At 46.7% G+C, this 16,299-nt stretch overlaps 1 protein-coding gene across 7 annotated transcripts in view; it reads left to right on the top strand.

Moving 5' to 3' along the window:
- The first annotated feature begins 10,076 nt into the window (after positions 1–10,076).
- LOC149349231 (armadillo repeat-containing protein 8-like) overlaps positions 10,077–16,299 on the top strand; it is a 315,354-nt gene continuing 309,131 nt past the window's right edge. For 5 of the 7 annotated variants that reach the window (XR_016289983.1, XM_089578148.1, XM_089578149.1 and 2 more), the window contains exons 1-4: positions 10,078–10,371; positions 10,557–10,630; positions 10,689–10,760; positions 10,821–10,960. Coding sequence is in view for 5 of the 7 variants with exons in the window: in XM_089578148.1 (XP_089434274.1) it covers positions 10,345–10,371; positions 10,557–10,630; positions 10,689–10,760; positions 10,821–10,960 (313 nt within the window). In the remaining 2 variants the exon portion in view is untranslated. Of the gene's footprint in view, positions 10,372–10,556; positions 10,631–10,688; positions 10,761–10,820; positions 10,961–16,299 lie in introns of all 7 variants that reach the window. The other 2 variants (XM_089578150.1, XM_089578152.1) reach the window with 2 other exon arrangements.

Here is a 16,299-nt window from a genome sequence, read left to right as displayed (position 1 = left end):
TGGGTGACTATAGCTGTGAACATGCTGCAGTTGGTTTGAATGCTGCGGACACCAAAGCTATGGGAAAGCGTCGATAAAAAAAAATAGTTCATTATTTATCGCCTGAAAATTTGCTCCGTTGTAGTCTCGTATTATTATTATTTTTTCTTTTTGTTAGTGTTCGGAGTGGCTAGATTAATGTCAGAGTGCATTAGCAAGTGGTCGCTGATGCCTGGCAGGTATGTAATAGGTGAGACTATGTCAGATCGATTTGTCAGGATTAAATCTAGCGTATTCGCCGCGTTGGCTGTTATAGTCCCTTGTGAGCACAAATGCACTAACGAGAATACTGAGCGCACATCTAAAAATTCGCGACTTCGAGACGAGAACGGGGACATTAAAGGGGAGTTGGTATTCCATGTTATCTTCGAAAAAATTAGATCGGCAAATAAAACAATACTGAAATAGATCATGGTGCTTTGTTTTTAAGTGTTTCCATAAAAAAGTATGGCAACAGATAAGGAAAGGCTTAGGTGACCGTGATCGAGGAGGTTAGACTGAATTGTAGTGCAACAGCTTGAAACAGGTCTTCACATCATTCGTATATACTAGAACATTGCAGGAGCCCGGACAAAGCAAAATTACACAAATTACGTTTGAATAGAGATCATGGCAGGAAAGTGGATGAAATATAGCTAAAAGAAGAATTGTGAACCGAAGCAAAGTATGTAATGAGCCAGAAATATGCCTATCAAAGAAGACACTGCACTGAGAAAATGGACAGCATGAAATAAATGAGCAGCACAAGTGCAGCGTACAGGCCTTTATCAAATAATTTATTTTTTGTTTATTTACCACGTCCTGGTAGTGTTAGCTCCATAAAGCATTGTCAAAATTATCACAATTTTCAGTTTTATTTGCTTAGGAGAACGTTAGAGCAATAAGAACTTGGTTCATAAATGCACTTCAAATATTGCCATGTATGAACTCAAAATATGTGTGTTTATTTATAACGAAATAATAACAAATTACATTAATTTTTTTAACACGTACCTAAATAGATCCACTGGTTACAGCTTGCGTCAGACTTCTGTTGTGGTAAATAGGTCTCGCACGAACTACAGAACACAATCAATTGAGCACCAAGTCATGTTGATGTGTAATTCTCATCCGTTTGTAATAGATGCAGCTAAAAATAGTTCCACGCGCAGGGGTTTTAAACGCATCTGTTCGTCTTTCTTTTTGTCTAACGTTGTGTCCTAGACGACAAAATGCTTACTTCTGGTTCCGTTTGATGTAACCCTGCTGGGGGGGAGTTCTATGATGCAATGGACTCATAGATCGTTCATCGTGGGATGTCGTGCGGTCTGTGTGGCATATATCGTGCAGTCTGTGTGATATGTCATACAATTCGTATGATATGTCATACGGATTATGCGGTGTGTCGTGCAGATTGTGTGGTGTTCTGTGGTGGATGGTCTGTGGGGTTGTTGCGTCGTGGAGCTTTTTTTCAGCAGGGAATGCTATGTCGGTTCGAACAACCCTAATGTATTGTATTTCTGTACCATTTTTGTATATGATTTAGTGTGTATTATTATTTTATTATCTGTATATATTTACAAGAACTGTTTATGATGCGTCTGTTGTGTAAGTGATGGCAAAGACAGCCTTTTTTTGTTGTATAATCCAATACCGCTCCTGCTGCTCCCAGGCGAGGACAAGACCCAGTCAGGAGGTTCAGCACCTCCTTTTGTCTTGCCTCGTGGGCAGTATCTGTATGTTGCCCGAAGGATGAAATAAACAAAAAAAAATCATCGTACTCTTCGTCCTGGGCCACAAGAGCTGGGGCTTCATGAGATAATTATTACGGTGCATCAACAAAAATTTCAACATGCCGTCAGCATGCAAAGATATTATACTGGCGCTGAAAAGACCGCATTTTTTAAATTTTCACTGGCAGGAGGGAGTAACTTACTTGACTGCGCTGCTTTCTTCCTAAGCAAATGAAAGACGTGTATGCCGACCTCTTATACCTGTTCTGCAGCAAAAACAATTCGAAAATATGTAGCGTAAGATATAACACTAATGCACTGTGAAGCTTGATGCCTTATTGGTCCAGTAGAGTGGAGAGCTGGGCGAGTTAATTGGTTCACGATTGTAGAAAGAAAAGCAGCGCAAAAGACGGGGACACAGAACTGGGAACACAGAATACAGGAACACAGAACACAGCGTCGTCCTGTGTTCCTGTTGTGCGTCTCCGTCCTTTGCCCTTGTTTTTTTTTCCTTAATTGGCCATGCACTTGTGGCAATTTAAGTGCACTTCCTGTGAATTTTGCACAAAAGTAGTGTATTTTTGCATTCACCTTTTTAGACGCTGAGTTGTTTTATCTTTTGGTCACTTCAGAAGGGAGGAGTTAGTATAGAAGTAATTTACTTGGAGAATACAAGGAAATATATCTTGCGATGAATTTTCTCATATTTTAATTCTGCCTGATGGTAATGCATTACGCGTCATACGGTGTTACTCACAACCAAACGCCCAGGGCTCTAAGTTGGGCAAAGCATGTATCATATATGTGGAAATGAGAATATGGCTGTGGTGCGCTGGGCGTCTTGCATGCACAGCAGGAAGTGATTTGTGTCTAGACCATCCAGGAGGGAATGTACAAGGACGGGAGGATAGTACAAACGCTAAAAAAAAAGCTAGCTGGGGCTGGAAACGCATTTTTGGTTCTAGCAAGTACCAACGTTGGGGAAAAGCAACCAGTTTTGGGCGCCTTGTAAGAAGAAAGGAAGGTTCTGGGAAGCGGAGGCAGGGCTGCGTACGGCGCACGCGAGGTCGCGGGGTCACGGAGTCGCGCGAGATGTCTATCTTGCAGCAGCACATCGGGAAAAGGTTAAATTCCTCCACTCGCCACTCGCAGCGTACCGCAGAGCCGGCAGCCTTCTCTCTTGTCCGCCTACCAGGCAGGAGCTACTCTCTCCCGTTCCGGCCGGGGAGACGGACAATAGTCGCGGGCGAGAGCGAAGGGGTGGCCCCCTTCACATGAATGGCATTAGAAGAATGTCACTGGCGCCTCCACTACGGCTCAGCTCGTACTGGTTGCTGCGTTTCGCCGTAATTGCTTGTCAGCGAAGTGAACACAGCACCGTGCCTTCCCGTGAATAGTAGAAGCAGGGATGTCGCGGCCACATCGGCATTCGCAGGATAGCGCCGCCCTGTCGCTTATTTGCTCACTTATCCTCTGACAAGTCAAAAAGTCTTCCTGTCGTGGCACGCCATCCATGGCTTACGACACCACGTCTGTCATTCTCCTTCGTACTTCAAGCGTTTCTATTCTTGCTATGAAAGTATTAGCCGTTGCGGCCACCAATTCAAGCAGCGACAAAAATTTCAGCGCCGCAGGATTCGTAATGAAAGAGTGCCGCTCTTGTTTCGATCAAGCCATCATCAATGAAAAACTTGCATATTTAGAGTGATAAATCTATACCTTTATGCGTTGTGTTTTGCGTATAATCCCAAACTGTGATCTGGAATGCGAGGTCAAAATTTGAATGCCATTGAAATAAACTCCTTTTCCTGAAATTCTCTTTTTGTGTCGTCGCCGCTGTGCAGGTCGGGCCGAGCACGAGCGTGCTCAGGCCCGACCGAAGCGTGGCCTTGTGGTAGAGCGTCCGCCTCGCATTCGGGAGGTGCTGGGTTCGATCCCCAGTGCCGCCGGGTACCCACCGGTTTCTTTAATGGGTACAAGATTTCCCCTGGCCTGGTGCTCGGCTCTTCTAGGGTGAAATGCTTGGGAAAGGGGTCTTAGACCAAACAGTTGCCTTGGCGGATGAGTGATAAGTTCCCCTGCCAAGCAACCATAAGTCCGCCTCGTGCGGCATAAGCCCAATTGTGGCCCTTTTTTTTCGCTTTGTCTACACTACTCTCTGCCCACAGTGACGGGATTTGAAGGCGCAGGCTCCTTTCCCAAGCAATGCAACCCTGGGAAGCCGAGCACCAGGCCGGGGCACAGCTTGTACCCATTTTGAGAAAACCGGTGGGTACCCGGCCGGCGGCGGGAGTCGAACCCACCACCTCCCGAAGCCGAGGCGGGCGCTCTGCCACGAGGCCACGGCTGCGGTCCTTCAGTGTCGGGCCGGGCTTCCTGTCGGTAGGTTAGGTCCCGGGCCGGGCGCGGGTTCGAAATTGCGGCCCGTGCACAGCTCTATTCAGAAACCTAATCACATTTCCTTTTGTGAAAAAAGAGCTATGTGCAGAGTTTAAATGGTGCAAGTATGAAGCTACAATGAAGTCAATTACAGACTTCTGTGCAGCAGCTAGAGGAATTTCAAGAGCATGCTATACGTGATGCTATACCTCAGTCACAATTGATGCAGTCAAGTATTATTTCGTATATTTTTTTTTACCCAACAGACATGAAATGTCTGAAGATGAATATGTACCAAACACATCGAAACATCAGTTGTGATGTCTGAAAAAAGTTGTACTGCAACATATAAATGCTCAAGTCTCGATAAGCAGGAATACTGAAGGGGAATAAAAATAGTTTTCTTTTGTTCGGGCTCACGCACCTGCTACAAACATATTCTTTATACATAGCAATAAAACTTGAAATAACTGTTTAAGAAAGCCTTTTGGTCAATAGTAAAGCTAAGTATGACTGAAAGGAGTCCGCAAGAAATGCACAGAAGCAGGCGTGCAGTGTGACAGCGCAGCGCGACAGGTGCGCTTTTTAATCTCGCGCGCGCTCTGAAGAACATGGGTTTATGGTTTATTGGGGTTTTAACGTCGCAAGACGACTCAGGCTATGAGGGACGCCGTAGTGAAAGGGGTTCGGAAATTTCGACCACCTGGGGTTCTTTAACGTGCACTGACATCGCACAGTACATGGTCCTCTAGAATTTGGCCTCCATCGAAATTCGACCACCCCGACCGGGATCGAACCCGCGTCTTTCGGATCAGCGGCCGAGCGCCATAGCCACTGAGCTACAGTGTACTAGAAGTTTTACAGTGGCTCGAGCGGAGGCGCCTCCTGTTGTGCGCCGCGTACCCTGCTTTGGAAGAAAGTAGCGGCGGCGCTGTCGTCGCCCGCACTTGAAGCGACTGCGCGCGCCTTCTGCTCCCGCAGTTGCGTGTCGTTGTTTGCGTCGTGGTGTGTTGCTCCGTGCGTGCGTTTTCTGCATCAGTGTTTACGATGCCTCCCAAGCGGCGGCTAAACCACTGTTATGCACCAGGTTGCACAACTGGCCACGCGAGAACAGCACAGGAGCGTGCTGCTACTACCTGCCTCGGAAGGAAAGATGCTGAACGCAGCAGTATTCACAAGAGCCTGTGACTTCGTTGGCTTGCTCTATCCCTCTATAAAACTTTTCAAGTTTATTACCAACCTTGAAGATATATTTACAGGCTGCTTCAGCTCGAACAAGCTCCATCACGACAGCATCATGGATGTGCTGGCTGTCATACACAACAAGCACATTGCAGCTATTGGATGTGAGGAGCACAACCAAACACTTACAGCCAACATGATTGGATTTTATGTGGTGACCCGCATGCACTTTTATGTTAAAGGCTTGAATAAGTCTCGTGATGCAGCACGCAGAAAGTCGCACCAGCATTTAAAGCTTAGTCGCATATGATGATCACATATCAACCAAGCTGTTGTGCAGTGGTCGGCTTAAAAGTGGACATATTGTGCAGTAAAACTCATTGTTGTGGTCTGTGAAAACTTTGTTTGTTGTTCATGACTGTGCCAAGCACCTGTGCGTACCAAGTAGTAGTAGTAAGTGCAGTGCAAATTCCTTGTGATACAGAAGCATAGATGAAGATATTAAATGCTTTGAAAAATAATGGAATCTCCCTAATAAACCAAGAACATGTATCCAGTACCACACAGGGTATTCAGGTGCGTCACGTCCCCTGCCCCGCGCGTGCGCACGCACGCACGCAGCACAAATAGAATAGCGCCACGACTCGGCGTAATTAAATGCCGCAGCTAGTTCCGAGGCTGGTTACAGAGGGAGGAGGTCGTATGAGTCACGGAGAGCAATTTTAACATTTTGACAAAGCGTATTTCTTTCAAAATGCTAGTAAGGAGACAATATTAATCGCCGTTTCATTTCACTTACGGCGAACTACCTTCTTTATGTGCTCTTGTCTCATGGTCGGTGGTATCTTGATCATAGACAGGGAATCCTTTTTATTTCGTATTTATTGGCGCTTGAAAGCGAGGACGCAAGCACATATTTTGTGTGAAGCGCACCATCAGTGAGATGAAATTTACCATACAAAGAGTATGAGCGAAGCGAGAAATGTATATTGCGTTCAGCTATACAGCTGAGCCGCCCGCGAGAATCGCAGTGAGCGTTTGCAAAATCACTTTTTTTTTCATTTTGCTCGTTCATGGATAAAACAGGGTCAATACTAATCAAGGCAAACTGCAACGAATACCACCGCGAAATGTGAAGCGGCTGTCCCCGGCCAGACAATTACGGAACTCTTCGGTCCGCCAGCGACAGCATCGGAATATTTCCACATGCACAACGAAGCTACACGGGACAGAAAGCGGAAAGCAAACATTTTTGTCCCTTAGTAGTTTTGCATCCCTTCGTGGTGGTAAACTTGAATCGCCTAAAACATCGGCGGAAGCGGTGTCCTGCAAGCGCGACGGCCGCCTGAAAGGTGCCGCGGCTGACGCGCTTTCAAGTGCGGGCGACTACAGCGCCGCCGCAACTTTCTTCCGCTCGAGGCCCTCTGCAGCGGAGGCGGTCGCGCCACTAGAAATATTCTAGTTCACTATAACTGAGCCACCGCGGCGGGTCGAAAGACATGACGGGGACACGCCGAGCAGGCAACGCTGCAGTGCACGCTGCCTCCTCGCCTCTCGGCTCCTCGCGAGCAGCCCCGTCCGCTGACGAGCGGTGGCGGGGAAAAATATAGAGAAAACTGCCTGTCCCCAACCGGACATGACGTCAATAAATATCACGTGACCTATGACGTCACGCGTATGACGTCATATTTTTTGACCAATCAGCGTTTCCAGCCTGCCTACCCGCAAACGCTTGTGCCGTCAGACCGCGCCGGAAGCCGCCGAACACGCTGGCGATCGGGCGCCGCTTTCGCCGACGTGACGTCGCCGTGCCGCGCGCGCTACGTCGGTGTATAACCGCGCCCGCGCCCCGTAGCTCGGTAAAGAAGGCAGTTAGTGAGGAAAGCCGAGCCAACTTCCGGTTGCGGGGCGGCTTCAGAAAAAGTGACGTCAGGCCCTCTCCTTAGTTCTTTCTTTCCTCCATGATTTGCATAGAGTTTCTTACCTAGAGGGAAAGCTGGCAGCCCTTCTATGGGAGTTTGCATGGCGACCCCTCGAGACCACTTCAGCCACCATGGGCGCTCAAAGCATCATGGGGCGGTGAGCTACTTGTTGCGAAACTGCAACTTTTGGTCAAAAAATAATAAAAAAATTAAGCTGTTTGATAACTAAAAACGTCCTAATATTCAATATCTTGTCTAATGATTGATACAAACGAGCAGAAAAGTATTTAAGTGCAAAGTTTGCCCAAAATAAGAGACGACTCGCTCTAAAACTAATATTTCGTAATTAACGGGCGCACTTTTAAAAGTAAATATGTTTTAAAAAAATGTTTTTGCTTAAACACTATAACAGGTTTTTCATGGCATTTCGGAAAAGTTGGCGTCGTGTGTCTATGCGTTTTCATTACTATGGGTTTTGCACACTGCGTTCGCGCCAAAGTCGTCTGCGCACACGCGAACAGCGTTTTTGGAATGAAACATCTTAGTAATGACACTCCGTGTTCCTGAAAAACTACGACTGTTCCGCAACAAGTAGCTCACCGCCCCACATAGAGTTTCTTACTATTACCTAGAGGGAAAGCTGGCAAGCCGTCTATGGGAGTTTGCATGGAGACCCCACGTGACCACCTCAGCCACCATGGGCGCTCAAAGCATCATGGGGCGGTGAGCTACTTGTTGCGGAACTGTAACTTTTGGCCAAAAAATAATAAAAAAATAAAGCTGTTTGATAGCTACAAACGTCCTAACATTCAATATCTTGTCTAATGATTGCAACAAACGAGCAGAAAAGCATTTAAGTGCAAAGTTTGCCTAAAATAAGACGTGACTAGCTTTCCTATTGGCCAAGTGATGAACACTAAAAAAACTAATATTTCGTAATTAACAGGCGCACTTTTAAAAGTAAATGTTTTCAGAAAAAATGTTGTTGTTTAGATACTTTAAGAGGTTTTTTAATGGCATTTCGGAAGAGTAAAACCTCTTATTGGCGTCGTGTGTCGTCGCGTCTTCACTACTATGGCTTTTGCACACTGCGTTCGCGCGAAAGTCGTCTGCGCACAGACGAACTACGTTTTCGGAATGAAACGCCTTAGTACTGCCACTCTGTGTTCCCGAAAAACTACGACTGTGCCGCAACAAGTAGCTCACCGCCCCATGATGCTTTGAGCGTCCATGTTGGCTGAAGTGCAGCGCCGCCAGCTTTCCCTCTAGGTAGTAGTAAGAAACTCTATGCCGCCCCATGATGCTTTGAGCGCCCATGGTGGCTGAAGTGGTCTCGAGGGGTCGCCATGCAAACTCCCATAGACGGGCTGTCAGCTTTCCCTCTAGGTAGTAGTAAAAAATTCAGGGGGCACTTTGACTGTCTAAAGTGGGTAGAGGCGGAAGCGTTTTCCGCACCACCTTCGCTGTTTCTGTGGCACTGGTGGCGTCACATGTAATTGAGTACTAATTACTAAGTGATGACAAATCACTAATTAATGGTTAATCACTGATTAATGCCTGAATACTAATTATCTGCTAATTAATGACGCTTAAGCTTCGCCTTTAGGAGTGGAACGCGACAGCGCGTTGTAGCGCTGCCAGGGAGTCCACGGAACGCCACCACCCGTTCGGCGCGATGCCTTGCCCTTCGAACGCCCTTTTTTGAGGAAAGGAAATGGCGCAGTAATTCTCTGTCATCTCGGTGGACACCTGCACCGCACCGTAGAGGAAGGGAGGAAGTGGGAGTGAAAGAAGATAGATAAAGAGGAGCCGTAATGAAGAAAATGAAAATTGTATTTGAGGAAAGGAAATTACGCAGTAACTGTGTCACAAAATTCAGGGGGGGGGGCACTTTTTTGACCTAAAGTGTGGTCACTGATGTGTGGTTAAGATGTTAAGCTTCGCCCCTAAGAGTGGAACGCGACAGCGTCTTGCAACGCTGCCAAGGAGTCCATAGAACGCCATCGCCCATTCGGTTCTACGCCTCGCTCGTCGGTAAATTGGTTTTTGAGGAAAGGAAATGTATCTGTCTCTCATTTGTCGGTGGACACCTAAACCTCACCGGAAGGGAATGGAGGAGGATGAGAGTGAGTGAAGACACCGTATTCACTAAACGCGCCTTTGTTCATTCCAAACCATCGAGCTGGCATGGCGGAGTGGATAGCATGCTCGTCTCTCGCGCCGAAGACCGGGGTTCGGTTCCTGAGATCGACCAATTTCTTAATTGGTTTTATTTATTTATATGGCCTGACTAGTAAAGCTAATTAGGTTAATTGGGTAATTAAGCAATTAACTAAGCTCAGTCCCACTTACTTGGAGCATCACTATACGATCCCTTCAATTGGTTGCATGGTTACTAGCCAAAGTACAATTGGCCCCGTTTGAAATCGCGCACTGTGACGTCACGACCGTTTCCACCCATTGAAAAGCGTGACATTTTCTGTCGACAACTGCTGCTTACAACGATGAGACATTAAAGGCTTCCGCCTTAAAACTCTATGTTCATTTGTACCATAAAGCACTGGCTCTGCTGCGAACTGCACTGCGCTAAAGCTGACGGAAACAGAAGAAAGTAAAGTAGCTGTTGTCTCTTACCTTTGGCGTTTCATTGCAGGATAGTGAATATCGGCTTAGTGTCTAGTGATAGTCAACACAAGAAGGTATACGGTGTGAGCCAAAAGTAGGGTGAGCGAAAAGCCAAAGCGACGAGTAGCAGACGATCCGCACCCAAGCGCCGGGTGGGGAACAGCAGCGCCAGTTTGGTGGTCATGAGGCGGAGGCGTGGGGAACTACGCTTTGTCCCTTGCCGCTCGGCACACCTACTCATCTAGCCATCTAGCCACCGCATGCCACCGAACACTCCGAACAGGCCTAGAAGCGAAAGAAGCGCAGGAGCGCAAATATTGCTGAAAGTAAAAGGGAGAATACTGGCGGTAGCGAAGGGCGCGTTACGGGCGAAGCGTCGTCGAATGCTCGTATGCCCGATGATGCAGAAATCGGTGGTATGAACGGGTAGGAATCGCGTACTTCTGTCGTCGTTGCCCGTTTTGAAAGGCATCGGTAGAAACAGAATGGTGACCATTCATCAGTCGTATATGGTAAGGTGTTGCTTGCGCGTGTGGGCATGTCTGTGTTTCAGCTTGCATAGTGGGAGTAGTGACGGCGCGCATCGCCTTCGTCTCGCGCCCATGCGGGGTGGGCCTCGCATGAAATGCATTTCATTAAAGTGCTCATGGAGGTGTCTAACATTACAGAATACTGCGTCCATGGTTTCTTTTGGCAGGTGGTCGAATGCAATAGGTCGTACATCGACCTCCTGTTCTTTCACGATCCAGAAAAATGCTTGGAGGGAATAATGTAAGTGCTCGAGCTTTCAACTCGATCAGCCGTGACAGCGTCTGCATCGCATTTTCAGTCAGCTCAAGAATTCTGTCATTGGGAGCAATAATCAAAAGGCCACGGTCATACGAATGGGCCTTGTGCCGAGGTATGATTTCCAAGTGCCAGCTGTCGGGACAGAACTGAGTGGTGTGCCGGGGAAACGCAGGTTGTTGCAGATATTGCGCGAGGAGTCTCACCCGCAGCTTTTGTGTGAAACGGCTGTGATCCTGAACAGCCTGGCCAAAGGCACAGAAGAAAATATCAAGGCATTGCTTGACGCGGGAGTGCTGCCAGTCTTGCTGCAGGGTGAGTGTGGCCTCTGTTCCAGACGCACCGACGGCATGTGTGGGGGGTTTTGGGCGCATTGCATGTACTGTTTCCCATTTGGCAAGTCTATCGCTCAGTGCACTGGCATGATGCGCTGCTTGACAGATTGGCACAGAGCTTAATTGAATGTCTAGCAAGACAAACGGAAATGAGTATAGAAAATTGCATAGCGATGCCCCTTGAGAATTCCGGTAACTGCGCTTGGACATGTGAATCCTTTTGCCAGCCATGATTGCCTCATCACTTTCATGTGCAGCTTTGTTTCGATGGGAGGCGTTGTCAAAATAGTGAAGCATCTTTGCATGCTGCACAGGCGTCCTGCATAAAGCTGTTGTGCGTAGCTTCTTCAGAGGTGCAAGTCAGGAACAAGCCCTTGCGGTTGGTTGTGCTCATCTGAAACAGTGGTACAGGTGAAAGGTAATTGACTGGGTAGGTGGCACCATCTGGTGCAAGTGTTGTAGCAAAGGCGTATTGAATTGGCAATTTTTATGAAATCTACGTCGTGTCCAAGAAGGATTGGTGCAGGCAGAAGTTTGCTGTGTTGCCTGAGTCGTTCGTTGGCATACTCGTGGTTTTGCTGTAAATATATGTTTTATGTTTGCATGCTAAGTGTCATTGCACAAGTTCTGGTGCCAGCAATTCAGAGAGCAGGGCAGCTCTTGCCCAGCCTGTATTTCTGAAGCTGGACTAGAAGGGAAGCATCACTGCGCACACAACTGGTGGGCACATTTCAGATGCAAAGAGGAACATCTCTGTGATATGCTTTGTTATCCATGGAGGATATCATTGTCCCATCCCCGTGCTGTCACTGGAGACAGACTGGCAGATAGCAAGAAGAGAATGGGATGAAAATTCATGGGGGCCTGAATAGCACCAGGTGCGGTTAATTGCTCCGAGAAGGTGGTGCGCAGAAAAAGGCAACCTTAAATGTTATTGCTTTCCACCTGTACACATGATTATGATTCTATATCCATGTTTAAAGTAGCACATGGTTAAAAAAATTATGAGCACTGGAAAGGCCATAGCTTCATAAGTTGAAACAGTGACTGGAAAGCTTGTTTTATGCATGCTGGGCCTTGCCATTCACCCATTGTACAAGGTTCTTCAAGTTTTAAGTTCTGTGCTCCACTTTCATGCCGGCTGTTTCAAAGGAGAGAGAGATTTTTTTTTCTTGTCTTGAAGAGTTTTCTGGCGGGCTAGTTGGTGCTTTTCGTTCATGATTAAACTACGCGAAGAAAACACGGACAGAGGCAGAAAACACGTACACACACTGCGCTCAGTGTGTGTACGTGTTTTCTGTCTCTGTCCGTGTTTTCTTCGCGCAGTTTATTCTTGTCGTGCACCTCTGAAAAAAGTGAGACTGGCTTGCACGATGTTTATCATGAACTTTTGAAAGCATGGTTCTGCCTAGGCTGGCACCAGGAGCAGTCCTCCATAGAGCCTCCATATTGGATGAGTGAGGCACCTCTTTGGATCCTGAAGTTTTTCTTCTAGTAGGCTGGAAAAGCAGTTGTATTTGTTTGCCAGATGCCTGGCTGATTTGCTGGTCCCACTCGTCATGAGAGGGATATTGCAGTGCCTGCTCTTCTGGAAGTGTAAATTGGTGAGAAAATTGGTGACTTATTTTGTAATCTTTGCAAGAAAGTAATCTTTTCAGGCCGAGTAAAAAATTGCTGGCAGTGTCCTTAAAGTGTAGCCTTGCATATCATCTTGCTTCCATTGTATGGTTCCTTCACCTTTGCAATATCTTGTCTATATTAGGATCAGGTGTGACTACCCACCACGGCAGAAGAGAGAGATAATGTTGGGATGCAACTGAAGAAAACAGCCATGGTGCTCAGCGTCCTGTATTACTCCGCTAGAAATTGTAGAGATTTTTTTTTCTTGTGATTAGCTTCTAACAACAGCGGACTACTTATTTGTCTTCGGCCCTGCAGACTGAAGCTGTATCCGACTGTAGTTGACCGCGGGGGCGTCAACTACGGATGGTGCAGTTTTCGATGGTGTGTTTGTCTACGATTTGTGCTGCAGAGTTAGGTTCTCTTGCCTCTACGTTGCGATGGGCACTGCACAGTTAAATCTGGATATAACAAAATTGAGAAAAGTCAGGAAATTTTTGTTGCATCCTTTTTTCATGTGCAAACTTGAAAGGACTGTGCAAAACAAAATAATTCGCACTACTAATGATGGTCTGGACCCTCCCTAGTCTATGTGTATCACTCTTCGCTTTCCGAAGAACCTCATATGTAGGCACACTAGAAGCAAGATGACATGGTAGCGCAGCAATCATTTTCGGTTGGTAATGTCTGGTCCTCTAGCAGTTTGCAACCGTTGTGCATTGTGGTGGCATTAAAGGTAGAAAATGCGCCAGCAGCGTTCATAACAAATGTGCGGCTGCATAATTTGCATGACTTTTGAGGGATCGTAGTGGAATTTTGTGGCAGAATATTATTAAGGCAACATAATCACTTTAGCAGGCCCACTGCAATTTTTTGGAACTGACATCAGCCAAGTCCAGTTTGCAGCTTCAAGTATTTTATCTTTATGAGTGGACGCTGGTCTTTCAGCATCGTCGGTGTCGGCGTAAAAGATGAATTTGGTGAGAGGAACGTTGGGGGAATTTTTGCAAATAATTTTTGGTTCGGTTAGCTAAAAGTACAGTGCTCCAGACACTAAATGTTGTACTGTACTTTTGGTTTTCTTTCACTCCCGGCATACGCACATATAGTGGCAGAGTTGTTCTGCTACCCAGCACGAGAGCACTGGTCTGATTCCCGGCATCGGAGGCAGTATTTGTGATACAACAGAATGCTTAAGCGTTCTTGAGGTTTCTGTGCACGTTAAAAAACCTAGGCCACCAAAGCTAAAGGTGCACTAAACAGGAATCTGCACTCGTCTTTTTACCGCAGGAGTTCGATCGACACGTTCCGAGCATTCTTAAAAACTACGAATTATTGTCCTGTGTGGCCAGTTTCTCTAATTTTTAAAGTGGATTAAACGTTCCGGCTCCCGCCTTGTTTTGAACTAGCCACAGACGGTAGGAGCCAACCAACCTTTCAGCCAGTCCCATGGCGGCTTGCTGCTCTGCCATCGGCGGAGTGATACGTAGCGATCGGCGAAAGCAGAGAGTCCACATGTATTTTTATTTCCGTGGGCCTAATTTGCAGCTATGTAGTCTCTGACTGGATCTATTTATTCACGGAAACCTAAAAAACAAAATAAAAGCGAAAGCGAAGCCACCACGAAACTGGCTGGAAGATTGGTTGATTCCTACCGTCTGCAGCGAGTTCAAAAAAAGGCGGGAGCCGAGACGTTTAATTCGATTTAAGTTAAGGAAATCGGTTGCTCAGGACAATAATCTGAAGTTTCTATGAATGCTTAGAACGTGTAGATCGAGTTCCCATAGTAAAAAGACGAGTTCACATTCCTCTTTAGTGCACCTTTAATGATGTTCTCTGCATGGTAGGCCTCATCTCGTTGCAGTGTTGGCTCCTTACACTGCTCAAGCAACGTTGGAATGTACATGTAGGTTCTTTGGCCCAAATGTGGGAGTTAAGGTCGACTGCTTACCTTTAAAAGACGGTATAGTTAACCATGCTCTCGGCAGTTGTGCAGATGAAAGAAAGAAAACTCTGCAATGAATGTATTTCGACAACATACTCCGAAGGACCATAGGGCCACATCCTTGCTTCTTTTTCGCCCATTCATGCAGTTCCAGCAAGTAGAACGTGAAATGGCGTAAAATGACTTGGAGTCGACATCAGTTTCAATTCTTCTGTGCATTGCTACACTTAAACTAGCACATGTACATGCTTCGGCACCGAATGATCATGCAATACCTGCAGCTCGGTGACTTGACAAGCCTACATTGCGTGGCGCCATCTGTACGCATTTTAAAGAAGTACGAGGAGCGGTGAATAAGATCTTGTCACGCCGTTGGGCGTAGTGTCAACACCTGTGTATATTCTTACACCTATATCATTCAAAACAGGGAACCAAGGTGATGACACATGCACTCTTTTAAGGGATACTGAAGCAAAATCTTAAAAGTGAGCAAAAACACTGAAAATAGATTCTCGGAATGTGATTACACTGAAATCTAGTCGTCACTGTGCATATTTTTTAGCGGATGGTTTTATTTTCTATGTTTCACGAGCGCGCGCCAAGCCCTCCCGGCTAGCGCGAGGCGAAGAGCGTGACGTCATGGCACCCCCCTTGCATTCCCGCAGCGACAAATATGGCGGCGCCCTTCGATGCATGAAGCCTCGCTTCGGACTGGATTCGTCGTTGTAACTGCCTTCTTCAGCACGTTCAGTGGCCACAAATGGGCCACTGGTCTTTCGCTTCGTCTCCTGTCACCGATAAGAAAACGTATGAGTAATAAATTTGCTTTATTTTTTATTTAGAGCGACGATTCTGCCCCCTTTAGGCTTGAGGGGTGTCTGTTTGTTGACAACAATGGTTCCCCTCTTAACCACCAGATGGCGCCACTAGTCTAAACATCGTCGCGCCTCTGTTTTAAAAGTGAGAATGTTTTAAATGGCGTAAGGTCCCAAAAAATAGCTGCATTTAGCGTATCGTAAGCGTGCATATGGTTCTGGCATATAGACAGCATCGATTAACGTCTTGACATATCTGTGTACGCCATGAGCAGACGACAGACAGACGACGAGCGGCTGACGCGATGGCAATCGTGCTTCTGCGGGAACGGTGGGCGCGCGGGTGTAATGACGTCTAGTCGCAGCTTCCGTAGGCGACCGCCAGGTGCAGCGATACGGCAAGAGATCGCAAAAAAAAAACCGTGTTTTCCGTGTTTTTCGCTAAAATGCTTGTCGGATTTATCAATTTTAGCAGACAAGCTCTTGTTTACATGTAAAAGAGCAGCTCCAAAAGTTTGGTTCAGTATCCCTTTCAGGTGTGTCCTCACAGCGCTAGTAAGATTGGAGCATATGGGAGGGATTGCTTTGCCAGTGGCATGTGTGGCAAGCAGTGGTTGTGCATGGACGGTGTTGCAGTGTCGTTCTTCTCACATCGGGTACGAAAATTGCCTGTTCGGAGCATTGCGTCTTCACTCTAGTAATAGCGTCCTTTATTGCATGCCATTAAACAGTGGTGCAGCATCCCTGGCATTGGTGAAAAACTAGCGGTTGTGGTGACTTTTGTTCTTCCCCTCCACTGCACTTGTGTAGTGCAGGTATCACGGTGTATTGAAAAGAGGGCACGGACTTGAAATTTCAAAAGTTATGTAATTAGTTAAAGGATGAGCCACTCAAGCAAAGCAAAAATCGTCATGCACTTGCCAGCTTCTCCATATTCCT

This window comes from Amblyomma mixtum, chromosome 3 (genome assembly GCF_055824585.1).
Source record: "Amblyomma mixtum isolate Tamu chromosome 3, ASM5582458v1, whole genome shotgun sequence".
In the NCBI taxonomy this organism is placed as follows: domain Eukaryota; kingdom Metazoa; phylum Arthropoda; class Arachnida; order Ixodida; family Ixodidae; genus Amblyomma; species Amblyomma mixtum.
This window is presented reverse-complemented; position numbering and strand designations above follow the sequence as displayed.